This window comes from Homarus americanus, unplaced genomic scaffold, assembly GCF_018991925.1.
Source record: "Homarus americanus isolate GMGI-L3 unplaced genomic scaffold, GMGI_Hamer_2.0 scaffold57980, whole genome shotgun sequence".
Lineage (NCBI taxonomy): Eukaryota > Metazoa > Arthropoda > Malacostraca > Decapoda > Nephropidae > Homarus > Homarus americanus.
Genome location: NW_024716703.1, coordinates 24,106,849 through 24,126,030, shown reverse-complemented (window position 1 = coordinate 24,126,030; position 19,182 = coordinate 24,106,849). Strand labels below are relative to the sequence as shown.

General features: G+C 40.1%; 1 protein-coding gene across 10 annotated transcripts in view; it reads left to right on the top strand.

The window, feature by feature from the left end:
* LOC121858347 (flocculation protein FLO11-like) overlaps positions 1-12,797 on the top strand; it is an 80,652-nt gene extending 67,855 nt beyond the window's left edge. For 8 of the 10 annotated variants that reach the window (XM_042354765.1, XM_042354764.1, XM_042354767.1 and 5 more), the window contains 3 exons: positions 4,667-5,245; positions 6,596-6,747; positions 9,821-12,797. In XM_042354765.1, coding sequence (XP_042210699.1) covers positions 4,667-5,245; positions 6,596-6,747; positions 9,821-9,976 — 887 coding nt within the window. In that variant the 3' untranslated portion in view covers positions 9,977-12,797. The remainder of the gene's footprint in view (positions 1-4,666; positions 5,246-6,595; positions 6,748-9,820) is intronic. The other 2 variants (XM_042354768.1, XM_042354766.1) reach the window with 1 other exon arrangement.
* The last annotated feature ends 6,385 nt before the right edge of the window (positions 12,798-19,182 follow it).

Sequence of the window (19,182 nt, the reverse complement as noted above, 5' to 3'; positions counted from 1 at the left end):
TCATAAGATGAGGGATACACAAGTATATATATATATATATATATATATATATATATATATATATATATATATATATATATATATATATATATATATATATATATATATATATATATATATATATATAATCACACGGGAAAAGGGAAACAACAGAGCACCTTAGCTTTCGTCTTTATTCAAGACATCTTCAGAGGCAACTGGATTACATGGACAGAGAGAGGCTTAAATATACAGGGTGACCTTAAAAACATGAGGTCAGGTCATAATGATGTCATCCACTAATCCCCACACCAACACACACGTAGAGGAGCTTAAGAGAAGGGGGGTGACGTGACTAGTCAGGTCAAAAATAAGGGACCCACTAAATAACTATCATACATCTAGATCAAAGGTTTTCAAAGCATTCCTAACCTTGGGCCACTGACAAATAAATTTATGTAACATATCAGTTTTGAACTGACCATCACTAAGGTTTATTGATTTTAATTCCTTAATCAAACTGAAGATGTCTTGAATAAAGACGAAAGCTACGGTGCTCCGTTGTTTCCCTTTTCCCGTGTGATTTTATCAAGATATATATATATATATATATATATATATATATATATATATATATATATATATATATATATATATATATATAATCTAGTAGATGCCATATAATGTCAAGTGTCCAGGAAATTTTTGTCCGTAACTGTATATTAATTCCCTTTGTGGTGACAATATCGTAAAGGTGATGCCTGAACCTAAATATGTGTAGAAATGTACTATACAGTGTACTTGCAAAAACCTATTCATTAAGTTCTAAATGAGTGCATTATAGTATGTTATTATTATTATTGTTGTCCTTCAGTGGGGAAGTGACTAGGACTGTGGGACTGGTTGTAATGGTTGAGGGAGGGCGGGAACACGATTGGCCAGAGGGTATGAAAATGCTCCACCACTCGTCTGGCCGGTCTGTGGTATTTCCGGAATTCCTCCTTTTCTCTCTTTTTCCCTTCCTCTACCTCCTCTTCTTCCTCGGTACTTGTCACTCTTTTTTGTTCATCATTCTGGCCACTTACCAGTTTATTAGCCATTTGGCTGCTCTACCTAGTGTTAGTACAGGAGGAAACCGGGGACCGGAAACCTGTGGTAGTGAGGTTCACACTGGATAACACCCTTCTCGCGTGTCCGAGCAGAGGCTCGAACCCTTGACATACCGATGAGAATTACGCGCGTTGTCGCTGTACATTTAATTTCCTTTCCCTTCCTCATACTTTCCCATGTCCCACCTTTTCTTTATTTTCCCCTCCCTTCCTCCCTTGTCCTTTACACTCGCATCTCTCTTATTTCTTTTCCCCAACTTTCTCTTCTCTTCCCCCTCTCTCACTCCACATCATTCTCCCTCTTGAGGCTTTTTTTTTAGTTTAACAAATTTATTGGCAAAGCTTGTAGTACAGTTTGCCTATTCTGAGTAATTCAGTCAGGTCTTGACACTGAGGGTTCTTAGGCACTCATTACCCCCTCCCCCCTACCCTTATGTAACCCTCAAACACCACCCCTCCCACTTCTAGATAACCTAAACCGCCCACATCATCCTACCTCTGAGTAAGGTTTACTGTGAGTCTCGCTACCGTGTAAAGCTGTTTATTAAAGATAACAGATGACTAATACTAACCAAGTGTGTGTGTGTGTGTGCGCGCAAGATGATCGTCCGATTTGGCCTTGAAACTCGAGGAACTCAGCTACATTGTTTTGTTCGTGACTGGAAATTATTTTTTAGTTCATATTTGGTAAACCTATCAGAGGTAAATTAATGACCCAATAAGCACTCTTAACATTATAGAAAACTACCTTAATTGAATTATGTTAGGTAATGTTTGTTAAGTTAGTACTGGTGGTAGTTATTTATGTTTTATATATATATATATATATATATATACACTATATATATATATATATATAACACCTGATTTGCATTAATTTAGTCTGTACCACTGAAGATGCAGAATTACACTTAAAGTTTCTTGGGAACTCCTGTATTTCTTCCTTATATATATATATATATATATATATATATATATATATATATATATATATATATATATATATATATATATATATATATATATAATTTTTTCTTCTTAAATTATTAAACATTAATGTTGTTTTTAAGTATGACTCAACTATTACTAACATATTAATCAAAAATAGCCCAACCTTGAATGTAAATGGAAGTGTTTATTGTATTCCATGAAGCAATTGTAATGGAAATTATGTAGGTCAGACTGGAAAAGCATTACAACTCAGAATTAAACAGCACAAGTACAATATTAGAACAGCATCTGAAAGCAGTGCACTGTTCGTTCGTATAAGGAACAATAATCATCCCATATGTAGGGAAAACAGCTTAGAAGTGTATAAATCATCATGTGTCACAGAAAGACTTCTGGTTGAAGCAAGTTTGATTGGGGAATTAAATTCTATAAACCTTAGTGATGGTGAGTACAAAACTGATATGTTACACAAATTTATTTGTCAATGGCCCAAGGTTAAAAATGCTTTGAAAGCATTCGAGTTAGATGTAGGATAGATGATTAGTGGGTCCCATATTTTTTACCTGACTTAACATGACTAGTTGTGTTGCCCTTTCTATTAAACTTCTTTGTGTGTGTGGTAGTATTGGTGTGCGGATTAGTGAATGTCGTTTTTATGACCTGACCTCATTTTTAGTAAGGTTGTGGGGTTTTTAGATGTTTGGTTCACACTCAGGATGGGATGGAGAAAGGAAACTCACAATGTGCTCTCTGTATACATGTTGTATTGGATGTACAATGCAGCTTGGTGCTGGGAAGTGGCAGCGTGGTTACAAGCGTGATGTAGAGAGAGCTGGTTGGTGAGGGTGCTCAAAGGAGGACAGCTTGTGGGTCGCCATGCTCGCCGGCGGGAGCGAGGACCGCCAGGCAGGCGGAGGAGGTGTTGCTGGCTGGTTGGTGTAGGTAGAAAGAGCGTGATCACCATGAGGTCAGGTCTTAAATAGCGGGGGTTGGCGTGGCTTAGTAGTTGACCCCCGCTCCGTGGGCGGCGCTGGTTGACCTAGACCATGAGGCACACACTGGAATTCGCGGGGTCGGCTATGCAGCGACAAACAGCGTTTGTAGGGGAGTAATCCACTACAATACTCCCCCTTCCCTCCAGGCGGTGTAGGAGACTTGTTGTCTGCAGGGTTGCATAGCACAAGTGAGGCAGAACGGGCGGTGCATGCCTCATGTGAGACAACGGCGATGGCGTGGATGAGCCGGTCGCTAGAGACAACTGTCTAGATACACAATATCTGTGGGAGTAGAGAGGGAGGAAAAGGGTGTGTGGAGGCGATGAATGTTGTACTTCCGCGCGGCATGTACAGGGTCGTCAGATACGCCTGCTGGGGTGTGTGGGCCTGGGTCAGGAGCAGGGGCTGCGTCAGCAGAAGCGGATGAGGGCTCGTGACAGCAGCTGGGTCTACGACAGCAGCAGGGTGCAGGACATTAGCAGGGAGTACCTGAGGGAGAAAAGAGGGGTGTGTGGGTCCGCACTCAGGAGCAGGGGCCACGGCAGGGGGTACTGCTGGGCCGGGGCGGCGTCTGAGGCAGGACGGGTGTGTTGGTCCGCGTCAGGAGCAGGGGCGCAGGGGGTACTGCTGGGCCGGGAGCGGCGTCTGAGGCAGGACGGGTGTGCTGGGGTCGGTAGGACGTGGTGCTTGGGGCAGGAAGAGGAGCTGGTGTCTGCTTAGAGAAGCAGTGCTGCTCTAGGGTGTCTAACCTGCGGTTTAGAGACAGTAGCTGTAGAGCCGATGAGAGCTGCTTCTGGGTGGATAAGCCAGTCTTCCATGTTGCTTGAAGACTGGGAGAGTGATCAGTTTCTCCTCCATCCTGTGTGAGTGCGAATCTCCGGGGGTCACCATTTGTGGGGTATGATATGTTTGGTTCACACTCAGGATGGGTTGGAGAAAGGAAACTCACAATGTGCTCTCTGTATACATGTTGTATTGGATGTACAATGCAGCTTGGTGTTGGGAAGGCAGCATGGTTACAAGTGTGATGTAGAGAGAGCTGGTTGGTGAGGGTGCTCAAAGGAGGACAGCTTGTGGGTTGCCATGCTCGCTGGCGGGAGCGAGGACCGCCAGGCAGGCGGAGGTGTTGCTGGCTGGTTGGTGTAGGTAGAAAGAGCACGATCACCACGAGGTCAGGTCTTAAATAGCGGGGGTTGGCGTGGCTTAGTAGTTGACCCCCGCTCCGTGGGCGGCGCTGGTTGACCTAGACCACGAGGCACACACTGGAATTCGCGGGGTCGGCTATGCAGCGACAAACAGCGTTTGTAGGGAAGAAATCCACTACAAGGTCACCCTGCGTACTTAAGCCTCTCTCGGTCCTTGTAATTCAGTTGCCTCTTAAGATGTCTTGAATAAAGACAAAAGCTAAGGTGCTCCACGTTTTCATTGTGGATCTACATGATATATATGCTGTATATATATTTGTTATATTCCATTTGTTATTCCTTTTTGGGATTTGCTGTAATGGACAGCATTATTTTGGTGCAGCAATAAGCAGATTGTAATACCCATTATTATTATTACATTTTTAGAAATATATTTAGATTTTGTATCAAAATTACATTAGTTATGTCATTTTCTTATATTTTGCAGCAGATGGCAGGGATGCTGGTAATCGCCAGGGACAAGGTATTGGAACCCAGCAACCTCCAGTTGGATACAATATTAGTCCTGGTCAAGTACATGGAACAGCTGCAGGTAATTCAAAATGGCAAGTGGGAGCAGATCAAGGATCACTAACAAAAAAAGAGAAATGGCCACCAGTACCAATTCCTAGCCACCATACTCCGTCATCTCTACTGAGGCAACCGGAAAGTTCTGAAGGATCCCGTCTCGGCGCAGGTCGATCCCCTACTCCAGAACCTCTCCTGCCTCCTAGTGGACACCTATCTTCAGGACATCCTTCTGGACATGCAGAACAATACCCAGGACCTTCACATCAGGCAAATGATTGTTATATTCAGTTTGATCAGGTACCAAAGGAAATGGCCCCACCACCCCCTCCAGAATCTTCACCACAATTGGCTTCCCGTGTACGAGGAGCCACCCAAGAGAAGATAAGATTAATTGGAGGAGACTCTATAGAGTTACTCCCACTATACCGTGTCCTCATAGAACAGCCATATTTCCATGTAATATCCCGAGGCAAATCAATGAATATTCTTGAGAATGGTAAGAGAACTTCTTTGATGTACAGTATGTATTTGTATATACACAGTTTTTTTAGCTTAAGTTTTCTTCTCCGTATTACATCAGTTGTATTATTACAGTACTGTAATACAGAAAGTTTGTTTAGGTTCAGAAAAGAACTGGAATCAGGAATTTTTCCAATTTTAGAAATAATGTGCTTAAAAATTTACATAGAATATTAAAATAAATTAGAAAAATATGCCAGAGGTTAGATGGTGTGGTCACTAGACAACTACAGAATTAAATATACAATACTGTACTGTACAGTTTTGTATACAGTATTTTGTTATAGTTAAAAACAGTACAGTATATTATCAATTGGTAAAAGAAAAACAAGTTAAATTAACACAAACTTATTGATAGGTGTGTGTGTGATAAGGTGTATCAAACATGTATCTTATACACTTGTATCTATGTATGTACAAGAGTAAGTTCATAAACCATAATGCAGTACCCTGTACAAAATAAACACTGGTAAGTGTGTGTTTGTGATGTGAAAAGGTGTCGGCAGTTACTTCTGATATGCTGCCAGGTGTCAATTAAATTAATTTGACAATTAACTGAAATAACCAGTAAATCAGGAAATTAAAACTCTTTAAAAAATTCCTTATTTCAATCAGTTTCACTGTAAAACTTCAATATCTGCTGTTCATTAGCCATCAAATCATATATGGTGATTTTTCCAATTCTGTATTCATGCACGAGTTTGTTTGCAGTTTCATTTCATTCAAGATTTATCTTCTTATTTTTTTTTCTTTATTAATTGTCAGTAAAAGTGGTGTAAGGCAATAAAACTTTAACAGGTAGATAATTTGCACCAGATTAAAAAATAAAAATAAAATGCTTGGAGTTTAGAGATTTCCAATGTTTGGAACCATGGATTAGTCAGTACACAACCTGTATTGATATGGTAGTAGTGCAGTACAGTACTTGGCAAGTGATTGTGGAAATACTGTAGTACTGTACAGTACCATACTCTTTATTATTGTACACAGTATGTGGGTTAGCCATAATGGCATGGTAGTCTGGTTATCAAGTAAATTTGAGCCAGATTACTGTACTGTATATGGCTGGATGCCCTTCTTATTGCCAGCACACTTTTATAGAGTGGGAACAGGGCATAGTTTTAATTTCATGGTTCAGCAATCCTGAACTCAGCAAGTTTATTTGAGGTACTGTATTATATGATCTTGTCTGCCATGGAGAAAATCTCCAATTTTCTTGATTTGTCATCTGGTAAGGGATTCTAAAATCGAGAAACGTGCTAACAAATTATATTGCAGTATGGTATTAATGTGAATTAATTTTCTGTACTTGTACGATAATTTTCAGCTTCAGATGGCATGTTCCTGATACGTCCATCAACTCGGTCCAAAGATCCACTGACACTCTGCCTTAGACATGGAGGTCGCACCTACAATATCAATATCAGGCATCGCTCTGATGGATTATTTGCTTTGGGCTTTGAGAAGACTAATGAAATGGTAAGTTCAATTTATTTTTATTATTATTTTTATTTATTTATTGTTCCTAGACATGATCTGATTTTGCAGTGGAATTAGGTAGATAGCATCATGTGAATAATACAGGAACAGACTGATGATATATGCTGTAAGTATGAGAGACTAAAACAAATTCAGTCTTATTATATAACAGTATTATATTGAGTTTATAATAGTAAAAGGCATTTTCTTTCAGCATATCACTTTTTTCTACCATAATGGTGACTGTATACAGAATCACCCTTGTTTGTATACGTTCACTACATACAGTATACATGTCGCTACTGGAACAACTTATGGCATATACTGTACACTGTGGTCCCTCGGTTAACGAACACAATTCGTTCCATGGAGTCTTTCGTTAACCGAAAATTTTTTGACCTAATCCATTGTTTCAATGGGATATTGGGTAATTGGTTCCAGCTCACAGAAAAATACATACAAAGTAAAAAAAAAAAGCAGTAAAGTACACTTACTTTGAGATGTATATGTAGAAGGTTCCTGGTTGATGATGATGATGATGGGAATTAGAAGTGGGGTGGAGGAGAAGGGAGAAGAGAAGGAAGTGGGGATGGAGGAGAAATCACCTTTCAGGGGACCCATGCTTGATGCAGTAATTTCACCAATAAAATTTTAAGTTCACTCGGTGTAATTCAAGATTATTTTATTTCAATCAAGACTGCACTGCGCTATATATTATCGATATGTTAACTAAATTTCAGAAAGACCAATAATTTTAGTGTAAAAATGCAAAAATATTTAAGACACCAACAAAATCGATGTTCACTCCACTGGAAATAAAGCCAGACTGACACCTGGTGGGTGAGTCAAACGGCTGATAGGCGCACAAAAAACTAGTTCCCCGTACTGCATATATTATATTATCAATATGTTAACTAAATTTTAAAATGACTAATAATTTTAATGTAAATATAAAGAGCACAACTTTCTTGATATTTACTCCACTGGAAACGAATGTAAACATAGAACTCATTACTGAATTGGCAGACTAGCCAATCAGCTGATGCTCACAACAAAACGTGTTTGTCGTAAGTATACTGCCTGATTCTGAGGTCACCAATTCCAAGGGAATAACTTAACTCTGTTCATAATTTTAAAGTCGCTGCCACCAGACACCCCCCCCCCCCCTGGACAGTATGTAGCTCGTTAGGTAGCGAGGAGAGTAAGCTAGGCATTGGGTTGGGTTTTTCATTGACCAAATCGAGAGTGGGAAGAAGAGTGAAACATCGAGCATGACTTAACTAATTTATTCCTTAAAAAACATATTGCATCCCATCACAATACAAAAAGAGTTTGCCTTCATCAAAAGAATAACTATTATTTTCATTACACTTCACATCAATACACGTCTTACATCAAATAATTACTATTATCATCTTCATTCTTCATAACCCATGACCTCCTTACCTTGGTCATTCCTTCTTATCATAACACCCAACACATCAGATTGCACCACCTCTTAGAGTGTAGCATCACATATTACATTACAGCACCACATGTTATATCATAGCACCACATCCCGGGTACACTCCACACCTACAAATTTGGAACTCCTCGGTATTCTTAGGTACACACACAAGGTATCTCGTTCACACTCTACTATTGCGGAGTAGATGGGATACTTTCCAAGTAGTAATCATACCAGCACTGGTTCCACTCCTGTTACTATTAAGTCGCTCCACGTAGCTACCGCGAAACTTCTCAAACATACAGTTATTTTCTCCTATCCTGAGTGGTGATATGTAGGGTATCCACAGTGGAGGTGCATAAGGGCGGTAAGCACACACACCCCACATGGTACGTTCCTCACAGTGGTGGTAATGGCGACGCTCTGGAAGCGTGCATACCTGTTTTGATGAGAGAGCAGGTATAACTGAGCGTGGTGCCCTGCGTCTCTCACTGAACTAGGCCTACAGTTTCCAATCTTTAATTTTCACTTTGATATTATTCTTGTTCTTACATGTAAACTTTCCTATCTAGTGTGGCCTTATGCCTTATAATTATATATCTTAATCCTAAATTACATACTAAAGTAAGGTTCTGGTTTTGCCAGTTCCTGGGGAAATTAATTGGGCTATATCATTAACTCAAAACTGTTGCCCGGGGCGGAATGGACTCCAACATAGAACAATGCCTAGCTTCATATTTTCATGGCATGGGTATATCCACTTCACTTCAATCTGTATTTAAGGATCCTCCCCTCACACGTTGCATAAGATTCTCTGATCATTGTATTGTTCGTGATTATTTGTCACATGAGATAACGAGATGTATTAACCTCACACCGAGGCATACAAGATATTTTATTTGGAGTACAGTTTCCGGATCACTTCCAACACTTCACATAGGTCTGATACATTTATCCTTTTTCCAGATCATTGTTCTCTTATATTTTCATCTGATACCTGCGGTAGTTATGTTCACTAATCGTTCACAGACGTAAATAGTATGACCTTCAAACACGATCTACACTTATCCCTTATAGTACACTAGTCCGTATCAATTGGACCTTCCCAATCATCCTGTAGATACCTTGAGTTCTCCTTAATGCTTTAAGTACATACACTTAATATTATATGACCGTACCTTGGTACAATTTGTATAAAACATACAGTAGGTGAGTTATCCTTTACCAACATTTCCCGTTTTCTGAGACTATACAAGCGCGGTGGATTTGAATGTTATGTTGCGTAATATGAATTAAAGAGATATTAAGGATGACAATGATGTGTGCAGGAGGGAGAAGGTGGATGTCTTAACTAACCCATGGCCTAGGGATACTACTGTACTTAAAATGTGGTTTTGGGGCATGAGGCGATGAATAGTACAACACTGTTCACTGGCCTCCCCCTATAGGATGTCTAACATACCACTATTGAAAAAATATGTCGCAGTCATGGCTCGCCGGGTGCCTTATCTATAGTAACACAAACTTTGGAGTTGGTTGCGTGGGTGATGATATATATATATAATCATTGAATATCTGTGTGTTGGTAATCTTGTTATTCACTCATTTTGTATTTAAAATTTACAGACCTTCTCTTCAGTTGAAGACATTATCAATACTCATAGACGGGAACCAATCAAGCTGCAGAATGGAGAACGGGCAATGCTGACCGTCTCCCCCAGGAAATCTGAACACATTTATGTCCAGATTACAAATTCTAGACAAATGGAGCTGAAAAAGTAGACTTTGTTTTTAAGATTTGAATAGAAGTGGAGAAATTTTGAAAAAAACAAAACAATTTCTTCACCCACAGGATGACATTTTTCAGATAAGGAAGGGATAATGTGAAGTCTTAACTACTGTACATGGTAAACAGTTTCTCTAACAAACTAGTGGGTGTTATAGGTATCATCAAAATAGCCAACAATAGAAAAATGTCTAGTTGGAATGCTAAACTGTTATTTTATTATAAAGTAGATAACCAAACCTAACCTACTATAGGTTGGGTTAAACTATTTCTTGATGGTATGTGTTTTCTGAAAATTTAATGGTACACAGGTCTTATTGTTTTTAAACTTGTTCTATTTTGCATATTATCATGTGTTGTGTTTAACAAAAACAAGATGAGAAACCTTTGTACAACTTTTGAGACATTGTTGCTTTAGGTTACTATACCGGCTCCAATAGACTGTCTATCACTTAGTGTTGACAATTTGTCACATAGAAATGACTTAAACTTGAATAGAATATTACAAATATGAAATGACAGCTTCACCTGAACTGACATGTCATTGACAACGAAATGACACTGGCAGTTGTAAGTGACATTGTGGCACTGTACACTGAAATAGAATAAGGCATTTGAATACGCCAATGTACTTGTAACTGATAACTTGTAAATTGGATTAGAGAACCTGTCTTTCCCAATGACCTCACCTGATGTACCTCAATCCATTTCAGCTTGATGTTATCCAACCTTAAAGATTTTTTTAAGCATTATTAAATCGCTTCTGTTCATTCTTCACACAGATTGACTGAAATATTAAAAAAAAAGAATTAAGAAAATTACCTTTCAGTTAGATTATCTCTACTAACCCTTTCACTGTGGAGACGCCACTTTTAATGTTTTGTTTAGCTAACGTCAGACGATTTTATTCAACTTGGAGGGGGCCTGGTACACAGGGTGATGAAAATGACTATCTTGACTTCGAATGCGAATCTAAGAAAAACGTGGATGGGCCATATAAATAGTCAAAATAAAAATCTTGCACAATAATCCTTTAATAAATATCGGTATCCATCTGGATTACTTGATGGCAAACATGTCCGCCATGTTGCTGATGTCTAATTCCCTTGTGCGGTGAATCTGCATCAGAGACAGCACCTGTGATCACCTACCCTAATGCCTCCCCCCCCCCCTCCCAATAATCTGGTGTCAGTGGCAGTAACCCTGATCATGTTACATCATAAGTCCTGTCACCTCACATCTACAGCCTCTCACTTGGCGGTTCCTTTAAAATGTTGCGAATTTGACACCTGACAGTCACAAATCCCCATTTAGTGTTATACCACTAGCCAGAATGTGTACGAACTGGTCTAGTTACAAGTTAAATTTTACATGGTGTGATGTAGTTTAATGTGACACAAGGTGTCTTATGTGAAAAGGGGGGTTCGACTGAGTGCCCCAAATCCCCCCTGGATCTGCCACTGGATATTTAAGAAGCTTACAGTAGAGTAGTACTGTATTCTATTTACTACATGATTACCAGTAGGTATCACCTTTTATTTCATCAATTATGTGTCACATGTACAAATACTAGAAGGAATGTACCATGTAAATTTTGAAACATAGATGCTGACTAGTCTAAGTAACATTGTATGTTCCCTGTACCTCATTCCACCCTACAAAAATAACAAAAACTATATCCAGTTCCATGATATACGTATATATAAAACAAATAATATTAATGCAGTATGTTGTACATACATGAAGTGTCCCAGAAAAATCTCCTTCCCTACTCCCTGGACACTGAGTTGGAGGGAGGTAGGGATATTTTTCTGGGACACCTTACATAAGTACAGACCAGTGTTAATGACATAATTTAACTGTGTAGTTCCCATTTTGTCATCTGTCCCACACTAAAACAGACAATACAGGTATCCCATGTTTAGTGATCGGGATACATTTCTGAAAAACCGATCACTAAACGAGGGGGGAACAAGTACTGTACAGGAAATGTAGCTTAGAAATAAAAAATATTTTACTGTAGTATATGGCATACAGTACAGTACAATATTTTAAAGAAAATAATACAGTAATAAATAACTGTAACACTTACTTTGTGAGGTGATCTGACAATATGTAGATGATATTCTGAAAGTGCAATGGTCACACTGGTAAATGAAGTAAAAACCCACATTGCAGAAATAAATGAAAAAAATCCTATACATGAGATCAACTATACATGAGTATATATGGTAACACGTTGTAGGTTACATGTGCAGTGACGTATTCAAATGCCTTACTGGTATTCCATTTCAGTGTAATGTGATTGTCGTGATGTCACTTACAACTGCCAATGTCATTTCATTGCCAGTGACATGTCAGTTCAGCTGAAACTCCTTTCATATTTGTAATATTCATTTCTATTTTGGTGGAAATCATTTCTATGCGACAAACTGTTTATTCGAGCCGGCAAATGGTTTTCTACTACATTATATGTGTTAATTTTTAATAAGCTCTAAAACACATTAATCATTCCAATGTATAATTGTTACTAGATATTGCATGTTTTGTTTAGACTTATGTAAGATAAATTGCCTACTTTAGATGTATAAACTAGTATTGACTTGAGTAATTATACACTACATAATTATTCAAATTTTATATCTGAAACTTTATTGTTAATTATTTGTTATTGCTTAGAAATACAGTATGGGCATTGCAATTTGTGTTGAAGTGCTTGCAACATGTTACTGCAGTACTTTTGTTCAATTTATGTGCTTCATTGTTTATGTTACAGATGCAAGTTAAAAATTAAAATGATTGGTACAGAATGTTAAATGATATTATGTCTTGGGCCTTTTATTCCCATATAATGTGCAGTGTCATTCCAGTTAGATTTTCCCAGTTTGAAAGTAGCATCTTTCATGAATACTCTACTCTACTGTGTGAGACTTTTTTTTTGCTGTACATCCACTCATCTTCCCATGAACACGGAAAATATTACACACACACACAACTATCTCTAACACATTTGTTTGGACATTTAGAATGAATGGCAGTATATACAGTAAGCCCTTGCTATTCACGAGGGTTAGGTTCCAAGGAATAGCACTAATTGGCAAAACCACGAATAGCAACTTATACTACCTTACTGCATTGCAGTATTGTATACAGTACCTATACAGTGCTGTGTATGAGAAACTTGAGTCACCAATACTACTCTCATTCATACGTGGAAGTTTGAAGCTTGAATTGTACTGTACAGTAGGATGAAATGTGCTTACTGAAGCATAGGGAGATCATCAGGATTGCTGTTGGAAGAGGGTGATGCAGTGGTGGTTGGTGGAGAGGCACATGGCAGGGAGGCGGGTGGTGCAGTGGCATGTGGCAGGGAGATGGGTGGTGGAACAGCGGCGGCAGCTGACTGAGTAGTCATATCAGCTGGGCAAGCAGCTGGCTCTTTCTTGAAAAAAATCGTGATTGGTAGTTGTTTCCTCTTGGCTTTTGGGAGCTATGGGCCAAGAATGTATTTAGATATATTAATTATGAAAACATTTAGCTCCTGGGGAAGACAATACCATTTATCACTGAAGATATCAATTCATGAGGTTCAACAACCATTTTTTTTCTGAATGTAATCTTAAAGTTTTTAGATTTTTATGCTTTCTTTTGTAAAAAAAAAATTAACTTTTTTAAGTGATGAATTTATTATGGTACATCCAGAAATGTAAAGGAGACATTTTATTTATCAAAAATTCCTAATTAGTCACAAAATGTGTGGGTAAAAATAGTGCCTTCTTTCAATAAATGGTTGCCTTTTACCTAGGCTCCTTACTCACATCCGGGTTGGATGTAAGTAAGGCGCTTGGACCGGGCGGAATACCCCCTCGTGTTCTGAGGAAGTGTGCTGAAGTTCTGGCCTCTATGTTTGCTCGCCTCTTTCGCCTTTGCCTCACAACCCAAACTTTTCCTTCTCTTGGAAGCATGCCTTGGTTCAGCCCATCCTAAAGAAGGGTGACCATTCTAATCCCGCTAACTATCACTCCATTGCCCTAACTTCATCCCTCTCTAAGATTTTCGAAACTACCGTATCTCAAACTCTCATTTTCTCCGTCACCTTGAACGCTTATCTCTTTTGGCTTTCGCCAGGCGAGATCTACTGGTGATCTGCTCTCCTACTGCACCCTTCTTTGTTCATTCTCTTTTAGGGATTATGGGGAAACATTCATCGTGTCCCTCGACATATCCAAAACATTTGATAGGGTATGGCACAAGTCTTTGCTTTCTAAACTTCCCTCTTATGGTTTCTCTCCCCCACTTTGTTCTCTAATTTCTAGCTTCCTGGAAAGCCGATCCATGGCAGTTGCTGTCGAGGGATCGATCTCTCGCTTTTTCTCCACCAATAGTGGCGTCCCACAGGGTTCTTTTCTTTCACCTACTCTCTTCCTTCTTTTTATCAATGATTTACTTCACACTACAATTAATTCTATCCATTCTTACACTGATAATTCTATTCTTCAGTCTTCTTCACATTTCTCCCTTCCCCCTAATTCTCAAACTAGATCTGTTTTCAGAGCTGATATCATTTCATTTATCAATGCGGACCTGTGCAGCATCTCCGAATGGGAAGGTAAAAACTTGGTTAAATTTAATAGTTATAAAACTCAGTATTTCCCAGATACACTTTCCAAATTAGATGATCTCCCACCAATCACATTTCAGGACACAATCATTCTGCCAAGTTCTAAAATAGATATGCGAGGCCTTGCCATTTCCTCTACTATGTCATGGAAGCCACTCATCCACAACATTGCTAAAGCTGCCTCCCAAAAGCTAGGAATGCTGTACAGATGCCGTAACTACTTCACTCCTGAGGAGTTGCTTCAAGTTTATAAGGGATTCATTCGTCCTCATTTAAAGTACTGCTCTCATATCTGGGGTGGCTCTTCTTCGGTTCAATTGTTAGATAGGGTGGAATCAAAATCATTTCGTTTTATTAACTCTCCTCCTTTAGTTGATAATCTTTCTTCCCTTTCTCTTCACCGCAATGTTGCTTCACTCTCGCTTTTACAGGTACTTTAACGGGCAATGTTCGGTGGATTTGGCATCCTGTGTACTGCCAGCAAGGCCGTGGGTTCGTAACACTAGTCTTGCCTGCAGTGCCCACTGTTTCTCTGTGGCTGTCAGTCACACTAGAATAACCTGTTATAGTACATCCTTCTTTCGTCACACAGCCAAACGGTGGAATGCTCTGCCTTCTTCTGTGTTTCCATACTCCTACAATCTGTCTTGCTTTAAAAAGCTGGTTTTCCTGCATCTTTGTGGTGAAGATTAGTATAACCTTTTTCTTTTCTATTTATAATTTTTTTTACTCTTATTTTTTCGCTCCCCTAGGCCCTGTTGTGGGTTGATGACCTGTGCCCAGGTCGGCTATTCCTCGTAAAAAAAGTGGGGGAGGCATCTTCAATAATAAAATGAAGACTTTGATATCATGTATTTTTTACTTTTAGCCTCTTTTTCCACTGATCAGCTTTTTAGCCACTTGGTCAGTCGATCACATCTTTTACCCTGTTGACAAGTACTGGGCATGTACTAGCTCCTGAATGTATCCGTATCTGCAAGTGTTGGTCAAGTCTGGTCTTGAAAGAGCTCGCACCTGGTTTTGTTACAAAACTATCTTGCAGATTGTTCCAAGAGTTTACAATTGCCACTCCGATAAAGTTGCCCTCACATTTTTTCTGGGCTTGTGGCTTTTTCAATCTTTAACTTGGACACCTTGTGGGGCAGGTGCCTGGCAGCTTCAGGTATGGACACTTGACTAAGTAGTGTCCTCAGAGATGTTTATACACTTAAATTAGGTCACACCTTGCTCGTCTGTAGTATAAGTTAGGCAGTTGCGGGCATTCTAATCTCTGAGTAGCTGAGGTGTCATAATGCAGGCACTGGTTTGGTGGCCCTCCTTTGGACATTTTCAATCTACTAACAGTCTTTAGCATATCTCAGGGACCAGGTGGGGTGGCACAATCGTCCAATGAGATGATTCGCTCAAAGTGGACTGCGTTCCCGCTCAATTCCATCCCAAAACAGGGACGGATCCAGGAATATCAAAAGAGGGGGAGGGGGGGAATCATGGTGAGTGCAGAGAACCTGTGGGGTACGAGATGTTTGGGTTCACACTCAGGATGGGATGGAGAAAGGAAACTCACAATGTGCTCTCTGTATACATGTTGTATTGAATGTACAATGCAGCTTGGTGCTGGGAAGGCAGCATGGTTACAAGCGTGATGTAGAGAGAGCTAGTTGGTGAGGATGCTCAGAGGAGGACCAGCTTGTGGGTCGCCATGCTCGCCGGCGGGAGCGAGGGCCGCCAGGCAGCGGCGGAGAGGTGGTGTTGCTTGCTGCGGCAGTAGCTAGAAGAAGAGGGAGGGCACCACGAGGTCAGGTCTTAAATAGCGGGGGTAGGCGTGGCTTAGTAGTTGACCTCCGTGATGTATGGCGGTGTTGGTTGACCCAGACCACGAGGCATACACTGGGGAATTCGCGGGGTTGGCTACTCGGCGACAAACAGCGTTTGTAGGGGAGAAATCCACTACAAGCCCACCCAACTGGGGGCGCTGTAAGCCCCCACAGATTTTTTTTTTATCTGACCAATATCATGGGCATTTTGAGGTGATATTCTGAAGTCAATAGTAAATATTTTTTACTATACAAAAATATCTGATTACAATACTGCATTAAAGAAAAGGTATTGGAATTTTCTGGTGAAAAGGGGGGTCTGGACCCCCTGAATCCGTCCTTGCAACAACTGCCAACTCCCTCCCAAAAACAGCTAAAAAATGCCCAAATCCAGCATTATCAGTAATATAATGTGTAACGCTCAAGAGGACAAAGGTAAACAAAAAGGGGAAACATTTTATTTAATCGCTAAAGTAAGCATTGACATACAAACACATGCTTGCACTATTATTCTTGATATCATTATGTTATATAATATGAAATGAAAAAAAAAATTAACCAAGGAGATTTAAAAACTTGAGGAGGCATGACATATACTGGAAGCTATTGTAGTGGATTCCTCCCCTACAAACGTCGTGTGTCCCTGACTAGCCGACCCCCGCGAATCTCTCAGCGTATCCCTCGTGGTCAAGGTCAGGTAACCAGCGCCCCCGAACAAAGTGGAGGTCTACCCCCGCTATATAAGACCTCACCTGGCCGTGACCTGCCCTTCTTCTAGCTACAGCCGCAGCAAGCAACATCACCTCTGAGCACCCTCACCAACCAGCGCTCCCTACTCACGCTTGTAACCACGCTGCCTCCTCCCAGCCACCAAGCTGCATTGTACATCCAATATAATATGTATACAGAGAGCACATTGTGAGTTTCCTTTCTCCATCCCATCCTGAGTGCGAACCAATATCACATAACCCCACACTATGACCCATCATGCTTCTTCAGGTTTATTAAATCATCTTAGTTTGAACGATCATAATAAAATCCAGATAATGAATAATGTGCAATGAAAACTCTTGACACATGAGCTCTGTTCAACTAATAAATTTAATCAAACCCAATTTCTCCATTGTATTTTGATATTGGAATGTATTACTTTTCTTTTATCTTCTTCGCCACTGATCGGCGCGAAAGCTACGTTCAGAGATCAATTTAACTCAGATTGTTGAAGGACAAAAAGAGAATACCAGGGGTTTGTCTTTTCCCTAAAAAAAAAAAAAAAGCTTTGGTTTATAAGACGAAGTGAATTCAGACCCAAATCGGCATAACCCAATTTGGTTGACAGTTAGCTGTGGATTATTTATCCAGGGTTAACACGGATGGATATACTGTATATATTTACCTTTATCCTCTTCGCCACTGATCAGCTCGTTAGCCGCCTGGGCGGTCGGTCATGTCTAATACGCACTGTTGGCAGATACTTGCAGTGGCGGCTCGTGAAAAATAAAATGGAGGGACTGCAAGCTTCACACAACAGTAGGATACACAAATTTGACCTACCTCAGGTATGAGTTGTAGTTGATGTCCACGAATTCCCAGGGCATGGTAGTAGTGTTGGTGGTGATGGACCAGTATTAATTGAAAATAAAGTCGGCGTGTCTGCTCTTCGATGTAGCAAAATTGTTTATTACTATTTCATTAAAATCCTTTATTTCTGTTATCATTTTATTTTCAATGGATATCACTGCTAAAGCAGACAGTCTGTCATTCACCATGTATTACTTGAAAATAAAGTCCGTACTGTTCTGTTGAATGGATAAAACTGGTGTAGGTCTTCCTCTTGCTTTGATTTCAGTCTTTTCATTTAATGTCAGCTGGGAAAAGTTGATGTTTTGCAAATACTTCACTCGATTTTCCATCGTCAAAGGGTAATTAAAGAAAGCACGAGTTAACCACACCGTCCACACGCAATGTAAACACGAGACTGAGCTGCTTCAAGTGCGGCGGCGGCGGCGGCGCCAATTAATAACAGACATGAATCGTACAGCATTGACAGCAACTATGAAAGTAACTTAAATTTTGGTCTGATTTTAATGAAAATTCACTTAGCAACGTATTGAAAATAATTAAATAGCATATAAAATGATATATTTGTTGGTAGTGTATTATTCAGCTGTCTCTCTAAAGGAATCATACGCCTGGCAGTGAGTGTCTGGGGGGACTGCAGCCCTATGCACGAGCCGCCACTGATTTGTACCTACGACAGTGTTGGTCTTAAAAAGAGCTCACACTCGGTGCCGTCGCAACACTTTCTGGTAGATTGGTCCAAGAGTTCACAACTCTCACTCCGAAAAAGTTTGCCCTCACAGTTTTCGGGACCCACGGCTTCTTCAATTTTGAGCTGTGACCCCTTGTGGGGCGAGCGTCCGCCAGCTCCAAGTAAGGACACTCGACTGAGTAGTGCCCCTTGAGATGCTTATACACCTCAATTAGGTCGTCCCTTTCCCGTAAGCTAGGCAAGTTCAGGCGCTCCAATCTCTCAGGGTAGTTGAGGTGCCGAAGTGCAGGCACCAGTCTGGTGGCCGTCCTTTGAACATTTTCAACCAACTGATAGTCCCTAGCATATCTCAGGGACCAGACGGGGTGACAGTACTCCAGATGGGGAAGCACTTCACTCTTGAAGATCGTTACGACGGACGGACCGTGTAGATATCTGGGTTGCATTGCATTGCAATCTAAAGAGACTTTTTATTTGTACGCTTTATACTACCAT